This window comes from Rhipicephalus sanguineus, chromosome 6 (assembly GCF_013339695.2).
Source record: "Rhipicephalus sanguineus isolate Rsan-2018 chromosome 6, BIME_Rsan_1.4, whole genome shotgun sequence".
NCBI classification, from domain to species: Eukaryota; Metazoa; Arthropoda; class Arachnida; order Ixodida; family Ixodidae; genus Rhipicephalus; species Rhipicephalus sanguineus.
The window spans coordinates 84,807,528-84,824,982 of record NC_051181.1 but is presented as its reverse complement, the minus strand read 5'-3'; the positions used below and the strand labels follow the sequence as shown (position 1 = coordinate 84,824,982).

Genomic DNA, 17,455 nt, shown 5'->3' with positions numbered 1-17,455 from the left:
CGTTTCGACGTCATGCGCAAAAACGGTCAGGAGATTTTCTGCTCCTTTCTCCCGATCAACTTGCATTGGTGGTATTGCGGATGGTACAATTAATGAAAAGTCCTTTAGAAGTGCCCTGTGCTTTTCGAGCCGTTGGTTTAACTGGGCTAGTACGTGGTCCATGAACGGAATGAACAGGGTTCTGCAAAAATATTCTTCCGCGCTTTCGAATGCATTCCTCCCAAGGTTTTGCTTCTGGACACCGGCTCGACGGATGGTGATCTCCACGTTCAGTTTTTCGGCCAATCCCTGCACTTTTGCAAATATTTTTGAGAAAGAAGCATTCGTGTTCTTGCGGTCACTTTCAATTGTCTGCTGTACCACTTCTATGTCGTCAATGGCAGCGCTCATGTCGATACTCCTCGTCTGCAGCTTCTTTGACAGTGGCAAAGTCGGTGCTAACACGTGCTCCGTCACATGCAGGCTTACGAGGAACGCTGGTGAAAAGAGTGCCAACATTAGACTGTTTGCCTGCACTAGACTTTCGCCATTTCCGTTAAACTTAATCTCCTCTAGTGCTGCGATCAACGGCTCAAAGAGGCTCACAAATGAAAGCAATGCATCGTGCTTCTCGGCTCAGCGCGTTTCGCATAGTCCCAAAAGGCACCGCCTTGTAGACTCAGGACAGCTCAAACTTATCATTTTTCGCAAAACGTGTGAGCGGCTAGAAGATTTACGGAAAAAGACTGACGTCGCCTTCAGAGTCCCAAACAGTTTCGAATGTCTGTGATGGAGCATGACGCACACACAACTAGATTAAGGGAGTGACACGCGCAGTGAGTACATAGAGTGCGGCTGGATATTTCTCACGAACAGCAGCTTGAACACCATTCGTTTTTCCGGCCATCGAACTTGCAGCATCGTAGTCTTGACCACGGAGATGCTGCATGTTAATTCCCATTTCTATAAGTAGCCTTATGATGGTGTCGGCGAGGGCCCGGCCATTTGGTCGTGAATTGGCACAAAGCCTAAGAACACTTCTTCAATTCCGTTCGCATCCTTATTAAGGTACCTTGCACAAACAGTAAGCTGCTCGATACCAGCAACATCCGTCGTTTCATTAGCAAGTACGGAGAAGCAGCCTGCAGCGTTTACTTCTGCGACTAGGCTTTCCTTGATGATTGCAGCAGAGATTTCTATAATGTGGTTTTGTACATCTGGACTAAAATATGAGGCCTTATTTGGGCAACTTTCCAAGTGCTTTTTTATATCTGTGTCGCCACAATCCGCGCGCATGCGAAGCAGCGCTCTGAAGTTGCCTGTATTTGTAGAGGAGGCTGTGCTTGAATCCATGGGACCACTGTCTTTATGTCCACGGAGAGCCACACCTTGCAGCCCGCAAAAGAGAACTGTCTCAACAATAGGCTGTTACTTCCTTCGGGTCTTTCTTATTTGAATTTGCCTGCCATGGTCCAGTTGATCAACAACACTGGGCACACATCCTGAGAAGGTTTGAAGAAAACTATCGGCTACCAGATGAGCGTCAGTGTGATATTTAGTGAATTCATGTGCACCGAAGACTTCGAGGGCGTGCTTCCACTTTTGAAATGGCTTGGATACGAGGGCCTTAATGCGCGCATGTTGGCCCTTGCCAATCTCACTTCTGCTAAAAAGGACACACACTCGGCAAAACGCACCCTCTTGAAGCGCTGAGTAGCTAAGCCATCGGTACCTGTCCAGACAAGCCACGTAAACCTTCGTTTCTGCTTAAAATCGTTCATAGACTTAAACATATAGCACGGCGGAGGAATACAAGGAGAAGCTAGCAGTTGATGTTTTGTGTCATCATCCACCTTTGAGCCATCTGTGTACAGCCCGATATCAAACTTGCTTCTGCTAACATTTTGAGGGTCAGAAAAAGATAAATAATCAAATAAATGATAATCAGGCTGAAGCCCAATAAATCCCACCACCCGGGTGACGCCACTGGTTGTTGGTGTATGAGAGCACGAAAAATTTGGGGGGGGGGGGGGCTGAAGCCCCATAAGCCCCCCCCCCCTGGCTACGCCCCTGCCCAGGTGGTCGAAATTTCCGGAGCCCTCCACTTCGGCGTCTCTCATAATCATATGGTGGTTTTGGGACGTCAAACCCCAGATATTATTATTAATTTTGACTATTGACAATTGACACTATGAAAATTGTGTTTCAGTGAACCTGACGGGGCTCGGCTGTAAAATCCATGCATAAAGCTTCTGAGCGATAGTTTCATATCGCCGCAATCGACTTGAATGTAACTGCTTGCTACTGCCAGTTTGAATATATGGTTGTTTTTACAACTTCAAGTGGCGTTTAGTTGCTCTCTATATTTGGGAATGAGACAAACATTATCCCGTTTGAACATTTTTGGCCTTCGGATTAATTGCCACCAATACAGGTCGCGGCTAGCTTATGACTTGAAATAAAAGGGAACTCGGCGTTATATCTAAAACTAGTACTGACATTTCGTTTTCTTTTATTTTTTGCGTTAGATTAATGCCCTGGACTCCCATGAAACGTCAGGCTCTGGAAGGCGGTAAAGATACACAACATCAGGACGGTTTGACATTAGAGAGATGTATCTCACCTGGTCGTACCTGGCTACAGGGCCTGGATTCAAGGGGGGCTTACGGCAACAGGGTGGGGAGGGGGCGACCCGTCACAAGAATATTAGAGGGGCTTCCCTCTCCTCTCGCCTGCTGATCAGCAACACATTATGCAAACACCACGAATTGCATCATGTATTGCCCCACGAGCAAATCAGGTCTACTCAGGAGGGAGCAACAAGAAAATACTTACAGGACAGCAAAGCTTCGCCTTCTAGAGCGGAACGTGATAACTTTATTGGGCGTATACGACTCACAAACATACCTGCAACATCTGCGCTATCACCAGAGCTATTTCTGAGAGCACAAGATACCCAACGACGTGGTGGGTGGCCGCAATGAATCACTCTCGCCGCTCCATGGTGGTATCTGTGGCCCAGATTAGGTTCAACTGCGGCTCGAACCCTGACTTTTTATTCTTTGTGTCCATCGGGGCTTTTCGCTCACAGACAACGCCCCGATGCCGACACCGTGTTTTCTACGACAGGGGCTCCTTAGCCATATTGCGTTAAAAGTGTCCAAAGGGATATGTGGCTGCCACTGTGCACTGTTCAATCACTTTACAGCATCACGTTCTTTCGTTGCGAGACTCAAGTGCGGTCTATATCACACTATAGATGGATGTAATGTAGTGTACTGTAATATGAACACGCCTGAGATTGCGCCAGAGATGTAAGCTCAAATTTTCTGTAACGTCGGCCATTTTCGTGGGCCGGTTTAGCGCACTGGTCCTCTTTGTCTTGCGAAGGTATTAGATTAGGGATCGAATGATTCACAATCCGCAACGGGTAGTAACGCCTATGTGCAACGTGGTGTCCAACGTGGTGTGCACTGTGCAGTGACGTAGCCAGCAGGGGCGTAGGCAGAAATTTTTTTCGGGGGGGGCACCTCCTTGATCTGTAGTGGGGACGAGCAGGCAGATGTGGTCGAGTGTCATTTTCTGCTCTGTATGCTATGGCAAAAAAAAAATTTCGGGGGGGGGGGGGGCACGGGCCCGGGTGTGCCCTAACGTGACTACGCCCCTGGTAGCCAGGGGGTGGTAAACCGGGCATATGCCCCCCCTCCCCAATGTAAATTTCTGCCTACGCCACTAGCAATGCGTTCAGCAATTCTCTGTGGGCGTATATACCTATAAAGAGCCAAGATGTAGCTTTCTCAAATTAATTGAGTGGAGGTCTAAATGTGACAACAGATGAGTTAGCTTTAATTCTCCGAGTCCTAGGGGCAGCAAATATCGAGCTTGTTGACACAACGAACGGTTTAACAGCATTGGTGATGAAAAAAAGATATTTTTATAACAGCAAGTGTAGTCAGACGAGTGAACGCCACTGACCTGCCTCGCCCCGTTCTCCCGTTTTTCTTTTTCTTTTTTTTTGCTCATTCGTCTACACATCGCAGGGCCCCAGGCTGATGATTTGAATGCTGCCCTGCATGCATACACATGATCGCAGAAAATAAGTCTGCTTTCCGACATTGTCATCTAAACTTGGGCTTTTCTCAGCGTTGCTTAGTCCGCGGCCTCTTCGCCAGGTGACGCCATATCACCTGAGCTTCCGAAGCTGCGGCGATAATCGTCTATGACGGCGGGGCCGTGAGATAAGGGCCGATAAGCAAGGGCTCCACCGCTCCATCGACCGTTTCGCCCACAGCTCCGTTGAGGATCGCGGCAGCCGTGGGCTGAACGACGCCGCCACCATGGACAAGCTGTTCTTCACCGACTCGTTCAAAAAAATCCTGCGAGTGGGGAAAGTGCAGACGGACAACAATGTCTTCCGGCTCCACTACCGCTTCACAGGCCTCTTCTTGCTCGCCTGCAGCGTGCTCGTCAGCGCCACTCAGTTCTTCGGCAACCCAATCTACTGCGTGGCCCACGACGCCATACCGGAGCCGGTGATGAATACGTACTGCTGGGTGGAAGGGACCATCACGCTGCCCCGGTCGCTGAACGGCACCGTGGGCAAGCAGGTCGCCTCGCCCGGCGTCGACCAGCGCCGCATCAGGGACGGCGACGAGGTGATCGAGCACGCGTACTACCAGTGGGTCTGCTTCGTCCTGTGTCTGCAGGCCATCATGTTCTACTTCCCGCGATGGCTGTGGCGGAGCTGGGAGCACGGACGCATCCAGGCGCTCCTCCTGGAGCTGAATAAGCCGCTGCTCGAGGACGAGAAGAAGAACAAGCAGGTGCACGACGTGGTTGAATACTTCTACGTTCACCGGAGCCAGAACCAGGCGTACGCGCTGAGGTTCTTCATCTGCGAGCTCATCAACTTTGTCAACGTGATCGGGCAGATGTACTTCATCGACAAGTTCCTCGGCGGAATGTTCTCGACGTACGGAGCCGACGTCATCCGCTTCATGAACGAAGACCCGGAGGTGAGGGTGGACCCCATGACTCGTGTCTTCCCCAAGATGACCAAGTGCCGCTTCCACCGGTTCGGTACCTCGGGAGACGTGCAGAAGCACGACTCCATCTGTCTCCTCCCGCTGAACATCATCAACGAGAAGATTTACGTGTTCCTCTGGTTCTGGCTCATCATTCTCGCGGTGGTCACGGGAGTGACGCTGCTCTACCGCGTAGTGGTGTGCGCGTTTCCCCGCTACCGGTACCTGCTCATGAAGACCCTCAGTCGCATGGTGCCTCCCAAGCACATGGATCAGTTGGTGATGAAGGCTGCGTACGGCGACTGGTTTGTGCTCTACCTGCTCAAGGACAACATGCAGGCGTACCACTTTCGGGACATCGTGATCAAGCTCTCTGAGAAGCTGGCATCCGAGAAGGATCCGGATTACGTGGACGGACCACTCAACTCCACGGCGTAAACCAAATCGAACCCTTCCGACTTATCTGACAACGCGACGGCATAAGCGGCTCGATGCTGTGACGTATACGTGCAAACCATCCAAACAGCGACAATTCCGCTTATATCAATGTCATGCAAACCTGTAATGACTGTGTGATGTAGCTCATTTTAACGAGGGTACAGTAATATTTTGTTCTCGATTTGATTAGATCGCAGTTTATCCTATAAGACCCTCTCATCATTTTTACAGAATTATTGATAAGGCCCCGAATAACTGTTTCTTAAACTGCTGAATACTGATACAAGTTTATGTACTCTGCTGTCAGGTGTCGAAAATCCTCGTGAAACTGAAAAGATGTTTTTCTTGATGTGACATTCTGTTAGAGGGCTGTCAGTAGCCGTCGACGAAGCTTCGGAGCACACGAATCTTCAATATTCACTTAATGTATGAAATTCAAAAGCTTGCTGAACTCTTTTCATCGTTAGATAGGACGTCCAACGATTGATAAGAAGACTTCGTAAAATCAAGAAGAAATTCTAGTTTTGGGGACATTATGTACTAACAATGTGGAGTACTAAGCGTCAAGCGATAACATTTTAAAATCATGCAAACTGATTGTTGAAAAAAAAGTATTCTCTGCTTTGCTATAGATTTTCTTGACTTGTGACACTCACTAAGCTTTGTATTGATCACTCGCCTAAATTCTTCCCCACTTTATTGATTTTGTTTTGTTTATATGGAATGTGTGTTTCTTTATTTAAATACACATAGGCGGCTTTCACGACGTCCATATATCCACAATACAATGATTTTAGTCGCAAGAGCTTTTCAAATAATGATGACGCCTTGGTCCTTCTGGACTGCACAACATGAAGTGTTGCATTGGTTTGTGTTCATGTTCAGGTTTGATCAGCGATCTCGTTTACTATACTTCCGTCTTACCAGCACATGTTATGTATGTCACCAACATCTTATGCTTCTGCACCTGCGCGGAATATATAGTGTGGAAAACGGGCTATGAACTACTCTGTGCTTGTGTTCGCAACAAGTGACCTGCACTCTTTAGTCAATTACACGTTTACGTGCTCCGAATTCCATTGGACCCCATACATGCATAATATAACCCGTTTGATCTCTGCCGAACTGCTGTTTATGAACACAGCATGTTGTTGAATGCTCCCATCAATGCTTCCATCACTGCTAAAGGATCCCATGGTGATGGGCGACTATATGCTACTTGGCTTGTAGTCTGCAGAGCGCTTGTCCTGGCCTGTACAAATGGGCAACTGAGTGCAACGATTCTAGCCTCGTTTTACGGATGCTCTTGAGGACTGATACATAACACTAATAAAATGTTTGTCTTTCGGAGCGCCGAGATTGTAAATGACAAGAAAAAAAAAGGAACAACGCCTCGAATGACTTTAAAAGTGTTTATGACGGTTCTTCTGATAAATAAAGCCGTACTAATTCTCTGTGAGTAACCTTACAAAGCCCCGCACTTCTACGTGCCAAGGAAAATTATAACTTTTTTTATTTTTAGTTCATGCAATGGAGTTCACGCAATGGAGTCCTATAACATTATTCTTATAGGATAATGTTATAGGACCCCATTCTGTCAAGCTCAGCGTCGCCAGAATGACGTGGTGCCCTATTCGCAGTTGAAATCCGGGTCCCTTCGATCAACGAAATGTGTTGGCATAGTGAAGCATGGCTGGTAGTTTATTTTTCACATACTGGGGATAGGGTAAATAGCGTGAGTCCGGTTTTCCAGCAAAGCTGCTGTAAAGCGTACTTCACATTCCAGTTTTTAATCTGCAAATTAACGCGATACCCCTAAGCAAACTGCGAGATCGGTGTGCTCTGAGCACGCATTTATGTTGAACAAAGGTAAGTCCGTCACTATTCCGCGCCAGTCATTTATAGTTAACAGTTTTCTGGCGCTACATACTGTCTCAGTAAAAAGTAACAATATATACAGGTCAAGGTGGTGATTGCCGCAGTCTAGAGAAGAAAAGGAATGTTCGACGCCACAGACGCGCAGAAAGCACCATTATGTGGAACAAGGCCAGTTGACGCTCGTGCAATTAACCTTCATGGTGCGTCATATCAGGTTGAGCTTGAGAGTGTACTGAGGAACGGTTAAAATTGGACTGTACAGAGCGTTTATGATAATCGCTGGGGTTCAACGTACCAAAACCACAATATGATTATGAGGTACGCCGTACTGAAGGGCGCCGGAAAGCTCGACCACCTGGGGTTTTTTAACGCGAAAATAAATCTAAGTGTACTGGCCTCAAGCATTTTTGCCTCCATCGGAGGAGGCCGCCGCGGTAGGGATGCGATCCCGCGACCTTTGAGTCAGCAGTCGAGCACCATAACCACTAGACCACCGTGGCGGGTTACAGAGCGTTTCAGAAACAGCAAAAAGTGACTTAGCACACACAGAAACCCACACCTACGTTACCAGTGGGGGTTATAATTTCCTAACCATTTCTTGAAACTTTTACAAATTTTATTATTACTTGTTGTGATACGTACTGCCAAAATTTGCACATGTTGTCAATAGCCATGCAGTATTAGCGTACGAGAACGGAAATCTGGGCGAGTTTGTAAGAATTCATCATAGAGCAGGTAGCGCAAAAAATACGGGGACACAAGAAAGCAACATAAACACCAGATGTCTGGTGTTTATGTTGCTTTCTTGTGTCCCCGTATTTTTTGCGCTACCTGCAGTATTAGCGTATACAGAACGATACCTGGGCGCACAGATTTTACAACTAGGTTCAAAGAGGGCGCTGCGATCGTTCCACTACCATGGTACCTATGACTGTTGCGTGGATTCGTGTAATATTCGCGGTCTAGGCCCCAAAAGTTCTAGTCCCACGCATAATATTCATAAATATTGAAGTATCCGCGACATTCTAAACGCAAGCCACTGGCCACATCTGTAATTTGTTGCGAATGATTTCGTGAGCAGTCGTAGCCGCCGCGGTGGCGCAGTGGTTACGGTGCTCGGCTGCTGACCCGAAAGGCGTCGCGGTTTACGACCCCGGCCGCGGTGGTCATATATCGATGGAGGCTAACTGCTATAGAGACCCGTGTACTGCGAGATGATATTACATGATAAAGAACACCAGATTTTCGGAATTTCTGTAGCCCTCCGCAACCGCGTGTCTCATAGCCTGAGTTGCTTTGGAGCGTTAAACACCATAAACCGAACGAAGTGGCGAGTAATGTAATATTGACTTAAAATTAATAATTCACAGAGCCATTCGAAGGCACTAGGACGAACGTTAGAGAAATCTCCGCAGTAACCAGAATTCCCACCATCCGCGGGTTAGCTGGAGATCTAAATACCGCAAAAAAAAAAACAAAGTTTTCTACTACAATTAAATGTTCTGCGCGTCCTTCCCTTCGGTGTTTCCTTGTTTTTATTATTTTTTTTTTCGCACCGGACGTCTATACCAGTAGACTTCAGTAGTGGCGGAGACCACTATATTTAAAGGATAATTGACACATCCTGCTTACTTTACCTCAACTGCGATGCAAACAACGCATGAGTCACGCTTTGAATTCCCTGCTCCGCAAATACGCCTGCAATTGGGCATCAACGCGGCAATGAACATTAGAAAGATACATGAGTCACCTAAACGAATGAAGTACGATGTCCCGAACATTGTAAACGCGATCACGGATGCTGCTGCTCAAGATTCCTGAGGTCTTCTAGGAAAGCTCAAACCAACCTCTCCTTATAGCACAAGAAGTACATATCAGAAAAAAAAAAAAGTGTGCTTCGACAAGCATGCCGGCAGTTTCGCTACTGCTTATTAATGGAAACTGATAACCCAAGAAGCTGCATCATATGACGCTATCACGCATATGTGTTTGTATGTAGCCTGTCACGCATTCATTTAATTAAAGTGCAGTTGAGAAGTTCTAGGACGACGGGAAAACGTTGTCGCTCCATACGGCTGCCTCCACTAATGAGTACGTCAAGTTTCTTCCTGTAAAAGATAGAAAACGATGAAAAATAATGAGAATCATATGAGAATATCAGTTCCTTCATAAAAAAAAAGAAAAAAAGAAGCGTTCCCATAGACTGGGCTGAATAAATTAGACACGATAGCAGTACTCGCTGTTGGGCTAGTTGGTGCATGTTTCGTATCAACAGTAAACTTGGCGCCAAGAACACGCCCACGCAGGAACACAAACGAACGCGCAGACAGGACGGGAGCCCGTACTGTACATGTGTTCCTTCGTGGTCGTGTTCGTGGCGCCAATTTCACTATTGATTCAAAACATAGACACGATGGTTACGCATAGTCTCATCGAGCAATCGATAGCATAGTTTTCCTTTTGAGCCGGCTACAAAGGAACACCGGCGCCTGGTCTGTTCTGCATGCAGGTTTTAAATGAAGTTAAACGGGAGAAGCGGTTCAGCTTTTGTGCCTAAAGTGTTTGAACAACAGAGGGAAGCCACGCACCGGCGCGTGTATACGCGGCTCTCAGGACGCGCGCAAAAAGCTTCGTTCCGCTTCACTGGTGGTGCAATCAGCCCACTCTTGCCGCGATGTGTGCGCACACAAAGGCCGGAGCTGCAGGCCTTGAAGTGCGTACGTGTGAGGTAAGGGTTGCATGCGTGTCCCACTTTCTCCACGGTCAACGTGCGACGACGCCCGCTCGCTGCCTGGGAACCGGGCGCACAAAGAATGCAGCCCCAGTATCGCCGCTGGAATGCTTGCTGCTGCATGCAGGACACAAAACACGGGGTCGCCTAAGCCTCGCCCCGGTGGACGCGAAAAATCCGAGGCCGCAGCAGCTGCATGCAGGAGCAAGTTGGAAGGAAATGTCAGAAAAATTAAAGAAGGGTACTATATACAGAGCAGCACTAAATCAATATATCGGTGACAGTAAGACAGTAAATGTCAACAACAGTGGAGTAGCCAGACATTTTTTTCGAGGAGGCGGGGGGGAGGGGGTTTAACCATACTTTATGTATATTCATGCGTGCTATATGCACACGCATGTAAAACTGACTATTTGCGCGGGGGGGGGGGGGGGGGGTTGAACCCCCTCCCCCCTGGCTACACCAGTGCTCAACAACCATTTTTTTTTTGTTGTTGTTGTTGGTTGTTTACCGTATTTGCAAGATTCTAGCGCGCCCCCGATTGCAACGCCTAGGTAATTTTACATTTAAAAAAAAATGAAGAAAGAAAATAATGTGATGCCGATTTCGCTTTTGAAACCGATTGTAACGTGTACACTAATTTGAGGGTAGCATACAGATTAAAGGTGGGTTAGAATCATGCAAATACGGTAATTACTGCTCTCAAATGGAAAACGTGGCTCCATTATAGCCAGGCTATTCTAATATACGAAATTTTAACAACGCATTTTGGTATGAACGCGCCCAGGGTTGCCAATGGTGGCTACTTTTCGCCAAATTGGCGAATTTGAGAGGCCCGTGGCTACCTAAAATTATGAATGGCGACATGGCGAATTTTTGGCGATTTTCGGCTTAGGTCTCCACTGAGTTATGCATCCTAAGCTCAGTGTATTCCCAACGAATGAGCGGCAACATTCTCTGTATTTTTTCTTGGTTTTAGACCCACCAGTAGAATGTGCACATTACGCGTCATTCGGTATGTCCGTCCTGTAACTCGTGTGCATCTCCTCAATTCATCTAGATGCAGGAGGTACTAGAACGTCCCACAGCGACGTCCTAGCAAAATGTAAGTCAGCGAACTGCATTGCAAACCGCGAGGGGGCAGTGTTTATAAGTTTATGGCTTTAGGTGCTTTAAGCTTCGCTAAAGCTTCACTTCTGAAGGGGCTAGACGACGGGTTGTCCGCGTGTTCCGACCATTTGTTCCGCCAAAGCACCAACTGTTCTGAATAGCTTGGCGTCTTATTCATTGTTGCAGTACCCCCAAGTCAGCTCGTAAATACTGTTTTGGAATAGCGAAGAGAGGCGGATACGCGGCTATTTGTCCAATAAAAAATTATTTATTGAGGCATTTTCCACTGCCCTCGGTGAGCGTGTGCAATGAAAACAATTGCTATATAACATTTTACATTGTCTACCTGTTCATTAATAACGCATCGAATTGGCGCGTGTAGATATAAGCGACTATAAGAAAGGGTCGCGGTGGCGTCCGGTGTCATATTAGTTCCCACTGAAAAGGTGGAAGACTCACTATTGATTGGTTGCTGTAAGAAGTCTGTCGTGTTACCCTCAATAAACCTTTTAGTCCTTTTAATTCATATAAGGGTACGTAAAGCTGCCTACAAACAACGCTTTCACGGTTTTCGCCCAAGCCTTAGCACACTTTTACCTTTGAAACAAGCGAACAGGGATGGAAGGATATCATGAACGTTTCGTTCATTCACCCTTGCGTCACCCCGCGCATCTTGCGGCTAGTCGGAGAAGCAGCACCATGCTCTCCCATGGTGAAGCGGGCGGTACGACTGGTATTGAGAAACGTCAATATAATTTAAGGGTCTTGGATGGTACTGTATTCTACAGGGCTATACGTGAGTGGAAATTTTTATTACTAGGTATGCCGCACATATCTAGAGTGGCGACTTTTTTGGCGAAATTTGTAAAAAAAATAGGCGACTTTTGGCGACTTTTTGGCCGTTTGGCGACATTTACTCGAAAGTCAGTGGCAACCCTGAACGCGCCTCACACACGTAACAAACAGGCAAATATTACCTCGTCTACAAGACGTATATAAACAAGAGAAACGTACAACCGAATCAAACTAAATCACCATAAACCACGCGACCGACAGCTCAGTTAATCAAGGTTGATGTATACTATCGCGCTGAATATGGCTTTCAACACGGAAGTGCACGTCCATACGAGCGCCATGCTTGCCGAACATTCCTTTATTTTCACGACTAAACGATGTTTGCTCATTCGCGATCACCCCCGAATGAGATCACCCCAAATGTCAATAAAAAAAAAAAAAGAGAGAAGCAAACTTAGCTGCGGAAATGAGGGAAGACACACACAGTGTTTGGCCACGTCCGGCCACGCGAGTCATATTCAGCAGCGATATAGCATATATGCTATATCCATGCTGTACACTGTATACATTGTTCAGTAAAAACACCGCCATGCACTTATGTCACTTATCGAGCGTGCGGTCCTGATATTAAATCCACAATACACATACTATGGTTATCTACCGCACCACTGCACACACGCGAACTTAAGCCTCAAAACACACAAATAATGTCACTGCAAAGGTCACTAAAAGCATGGTTTGTCCGCTGCGATGACGTATATTACACGGCTGCTGCGTTCAGCCATTGAGCCCGAGGTTGCAAGTTCGATTCCCAGTTGTAACGGCCGCATTTTGATGGGAGCGAAATGGAAGAATTGAGTTCTTTTCCTTCCATTTCAAAGAAAAAGAAAAAGAAAGCTGGCGTTTAATTCTTTTTACGGGGAGAGGCTGATTGACAAGAGGAGGAACTTGGCGCCGAAAGATTGACACTCGGTACATGTGATTGTAATGTCACTACTTTCCATGCGCTATCTCCTGTTTGGTTGACTATAGCGTCGATAAGATTGTCATTTGCTACAGGCGGAGCCTTTTGCTCCCTCCACAGAATTAAGTGCGACCTTTCGCCGATGTACACTAAAGGGGACAAAATATTGTCACGGGGTCGTGACGTCGACGAAGGCAGCGGTCGGGCGTGTTAGACTAAACTCTTTATTTTGGCCGAACTTGTGGCCAGGAAACGGAAAGTCAAACTACAGCAATACACACTGTACACCGATAGCGGCGAACAGAGCGTCGGCCGTCCGTAAACTGATCTGCAGTAAGGCGCGTCGGCATTTATACCTGCGGCATCGAACATCCCAGCATTATCGCTGGTGGCTGCGTTAGTTACAGAATAATCTCAACTGTTCGCGTTTGCACGCTCAATACTATCAGAAGATTCTCAAATAGTCTGGAAGGTTCCCAGACATTAGGGCGCGGCTTGCGCAGGGAAGCGGCTACGCGTGCAAAGGACTAGTTACATAAAAAATAACAAAAGAAGCGCGCGTGGCAGTATTAACTGCCAAAATACTTGACAACGGAGCCTAGCGTGATAAGTTGAAGGTGACCTTTTGGCACCTGTACTTTTTTTTTCTCTATTTCCTGACTAGCTGAATGTTCTAGCCAAGGAAAGTATAATGAGCGTTATTTGTAGTTTTAATTGAAGTGCAGTAATTATGAGATAAAGAGGAAAATGATAAATGCTGACAAAAAGGAACAACTCGCCGCCTGTGCACGGGTGCCGAATCCTCAACCTTCTATAGGGTTACCTCTGCAGAAGCAATTAAGAAAATGGACGAGTGAGAAACTGGCACCGCAGCACAGTCGGTACAAAGCATCGCGCGCGTATTAATGCGAACGCTGTATATGACACTCTTCGCAATTACATCTATATAAGTGCGCTCCACGTTCCCCATCTCGTTCCGACATCCCACATGACGTTTCGTCGACACTGTAAGATTACACCCCGGTCATTGACCTTTCGGAGGGGCGGCGAACATCGGCAAAAACAAGATAGCAATTTACTCCTCCCGATGTTTTCAAACACTGGCGGTCGTGACAGCACAAAAACGGCAAAGAACGAGCCACTATAGCTCTGTGTATCTTCCCGGTGTAGCGAAAACGGGAGAGGGAGAGGAGGCGAGTCTTTTTTTGTATGCGTGAGAGGTTTCGAGATAACGGTACGCCTTGTTCTTTCCAGCGCGTCATTCGGATAACGAGCTCGTATACACAAAGTGAGCGTGCTTGTTGCACGCCAGAGGGCAGCCCCTTCCTCTCTGCTTCAGAGAGTGAGGAGAAATAAACGCTGCGACGAAGATTATCGCCCATTACCATCCGCGGCGTTCTTGCACGTGCTTGTTTGTACACGTCTCCGGCCGACCTGTTCTGTTAATTTCCCAGGCAGTCCGGTCGAGCTCAGGTTGCGTGCAGTACGGCACACGGTGGAGATACTTAAAAATGGCGCCGTTGGCTTTCTGGCGAGAGATGGAGGCGAAATAGAACTCGGAATCGCAACTGCACGACTTACGGTGTTCTGCTTGTCTTTTCCCTTCTTCTTATACTCGGCGTTTCATGAATTTCTACAGTTATTGAAGATCGAATGGCCGTAGTAATTGAATGACTGTCCCCACGTGTTCGCACTGATAATCAATCCCTCCCTCTCTTTTCTTTGTCTTCATTCATATAGTGATTCATGTAGTGATTGGCGGAACATATAATGATTCATGTAGCGATTCATGGAGGATTCATATAGTGATTGGCGGAACATATAGTGATCCATATAGGATTCATACAGTGATTGGCGGAACATAAAGTGATTCATTTAGTGATTTCAAATAGGATTCATATAGTGATTTGCGGGGCATGGGAGAGGCCTTTGCCCTGCAGTGGGCGTAGTCAGGCTGGTGATGATGATGACGATGATATAGTGCAGCAAAATGGACAACTGGGCTGGTTGATTGACTCGCATTATGAAAACATTTTTCAGCTCTGCAACACACACACAACACACACCCACACACACCCAACACACACCACACACACCACACACACAACACACACACACACACACACACACACACACCACACACACCACACACACCACACACACACACACACACACACACACACACACACACACACACACACAACACACAACACATGGCTTTGGAATGCTCATTCCGTGAGAAAAACGATCGCGACGAAACTTTAGGACGGCTACGAGCCACTGAAGAAACGCAAGAGGCAACGTTGACCGCACAGAACTTGGAAGATCAGCAAAGTCTGGTGGACCAGCACGGGCCACGGCATTAGCCAACGGCTTTCTCGACTGAGAAAGGCGCCCACATCGGGCGAAGAAAGAACGCTTTCTCCGAGAGCTGTTTCGTTAAAGGAACGATTATTCCTTCTCCTCAAGATGTCTGTTTTCATTCCTTCGTAGACTTACCATGGAGAGTAAAAACCGAGAGCGCGTCTTTTGATCTCTCAACATGTCTTTCCCTCATCATCATCTTCCTCCTCCTCCTCCTTTGAGATTGTGCTATTCACTGAGCCACATATCCTGCCCTCAATGCAGCCTACGGGTACTTTGTTCGATAAGCGTTTCTGTCTATGAATTGCTCTGCCATCGCTCTTCATACTGACGGTTTTCTAAAGCAAAGTCAAGCAAGACATGCGGCCGAAGACAAAACTGATAAACTATCTGCGTTTCAGAGAGATTGCCACGGTGGGCTTCCTTGCCTTATACTAAATAACCCAGGTTTTAAACACTGCTCAGCTTCGTGTCTTGCGTGCTGCCTCGGCCGTGCTCGTGTAAGTACCAGCGGACGCATCGCGCTGCTATTCGCGGAATGGCGGTCTCGGCCACGCTTCTATGACATCTGGTGAGTACCCAAGCAAATGCTATAAATGATCTTTGTTTATTGAGCAGCGAGATGCCTGCACATCTGACACTTTGTAAGGAGTCGGAACTCCTGCCAACACGATTCCTCCGGCGTTAATTCATCGCCCTCAGGAGCTTTCCAGAAAATTATGTAGAGTTGAAGTTAAAATCAAAGCAGTTCCATAAATTCGCTTCAAACCTTCAAACCGCATGAACGTTCTGAACGTGGTGGTACCGCGCGACAGCACGAACTTTGTTTTCACGCTCTGCCCAACAAAAATTACTCGGAACGGTTAATGTCGATGAGAGAAAAGATGCTGACGGCAAATACTGTTCATTTGGTCTAGCTCGCAGCATTCGCCGAGGGCGCGCAATTGGCTGCTTTGCTCAAAAACTGGAGATTTGGAGTCAAATTCGGTCACTCACAGACGACGCGACCTCCTGCGGACACCTTGCTCCAATCATTTATCGTGTACGCGCTTTGAGGTATACCGTGGTCTATCGCGATGACGTAACCCAATGAACCACAGTTAACCGAATCACCCAAGCTTTCTTACTCACACATATGAGAAAACGCAGGAAGCAACCGTTGAGGACGTTGCTTTCAGCAGTGCCCTGTCGTCTATACCTAAATACGGCAGATCACGGCGGCCCCCTGTACACTTGATGTGCACAGTTCACGCCCAAATGTGCGCGTGATTAATGCCCTTACTCTTTCCTCCTCACTCTTTTCACTCATTTATGCATTTTCCCGAGTTCGGGATAGCGAAACGGACGTGCTTCTGATAAGCCTCTCAGCCTATACTAGTTTCTCTCTCTCTCTCTCTCGCACTGTGCGAGTGGTGCGATCGAACAGCTTCGGTTCGGGAACGTTGCCGGCAGTGCCAGGGCTGGGCAAAGATACTTTGAAATTGTATCGCGATACGATACAAGTTACTCAGGCAAGAAGTATTGTGATACAGATACAAGATACTGCCGCAATAAATGTATCCGATACGAGACTTGGCAATTGTTCTTAATACTTCGATACATTCCCAAATTTGTTATTATAGATCCATATATGTAGCAGCATACGCCTATAACACGATAATGTCTGCTTGAAATTTTTAACCTGTGACCTATTTTGTTTCACTCGAATGAAATGTCTGTTAGTATCTCAAAAGTTTTGCCCTTCTTGCTCAAAGTATACACTAGCTTCCTTCCGAAACAACTTATTGGAGCTTGTTTTAGCTTCTTCAAAGGACAACTCTTTATACACTTCGCTCACAGCGGTTCTTGCTTGTCATTTTTGCAATTGATGTGAGACGCTGCTCAGCTTGCCGACCGGCAAGCGGGTTGCCATATAATCACGATAACGTCAACATGAAGCCTTCGAACGACGGCGCAAATACCGGAGTGGACTTTTACCTTGTCCGTAAAAGACAGTTTGCACAATACCGTATATCCGGACAGGTGTACAGCAGCAACAACGCTGGTACCGGCTTTTTCTTTTTTTGTAAGGGGGCGCGGGGAGGAACGCATGGTGCATACGGTTTTGAGACCGTTCGCTAGCGGCCTGGCCGCACACATGACCGTCTCCGTCCCATTTGTTTTTCTATTTTT

The 17,455-nt window shown here is 47.1% G+C and overlaps 2 protein-coding genes across 14 annotated transcripts in view; one reads left to right on the top strand and one right to left on the bottom strand.

Moving 5' to 3' along the window:
- Window positions 1-17,455, bottom strand: part of LOC119395969 (dnaJ homolog subfamily C member 13) — a 221,893-nt gene that overhangs the window by 202,145 nt on the left and 2,293 nt on the right. The window lies entirely within an intron of this gene.
- Window positions 4,259-6,791, top strand: LOC119395968 (innexin inx2). The gene has a single exon (XM_037662994.2). It carries the CDS (start codon window positions 4,317-4,319, stop codon window positions 5,439-5,441), a length of 1,125 nt encoding a protein of 374 aa, XP_037518922.1. The 5' UTR covers window positions 4,259-4,316; the 3' UTR covers window positions 5,442-6,791.

What these genes read in the sequence shown, in the direction of transcription:
- LOC119395968 (XM_037662994.2), top strand. Translation starts at nt 4,317, where the DNA reads ATGGACAAGCTGTTCTTCACCGACTCGTTCAAAAAAATCCTGCGAGTG.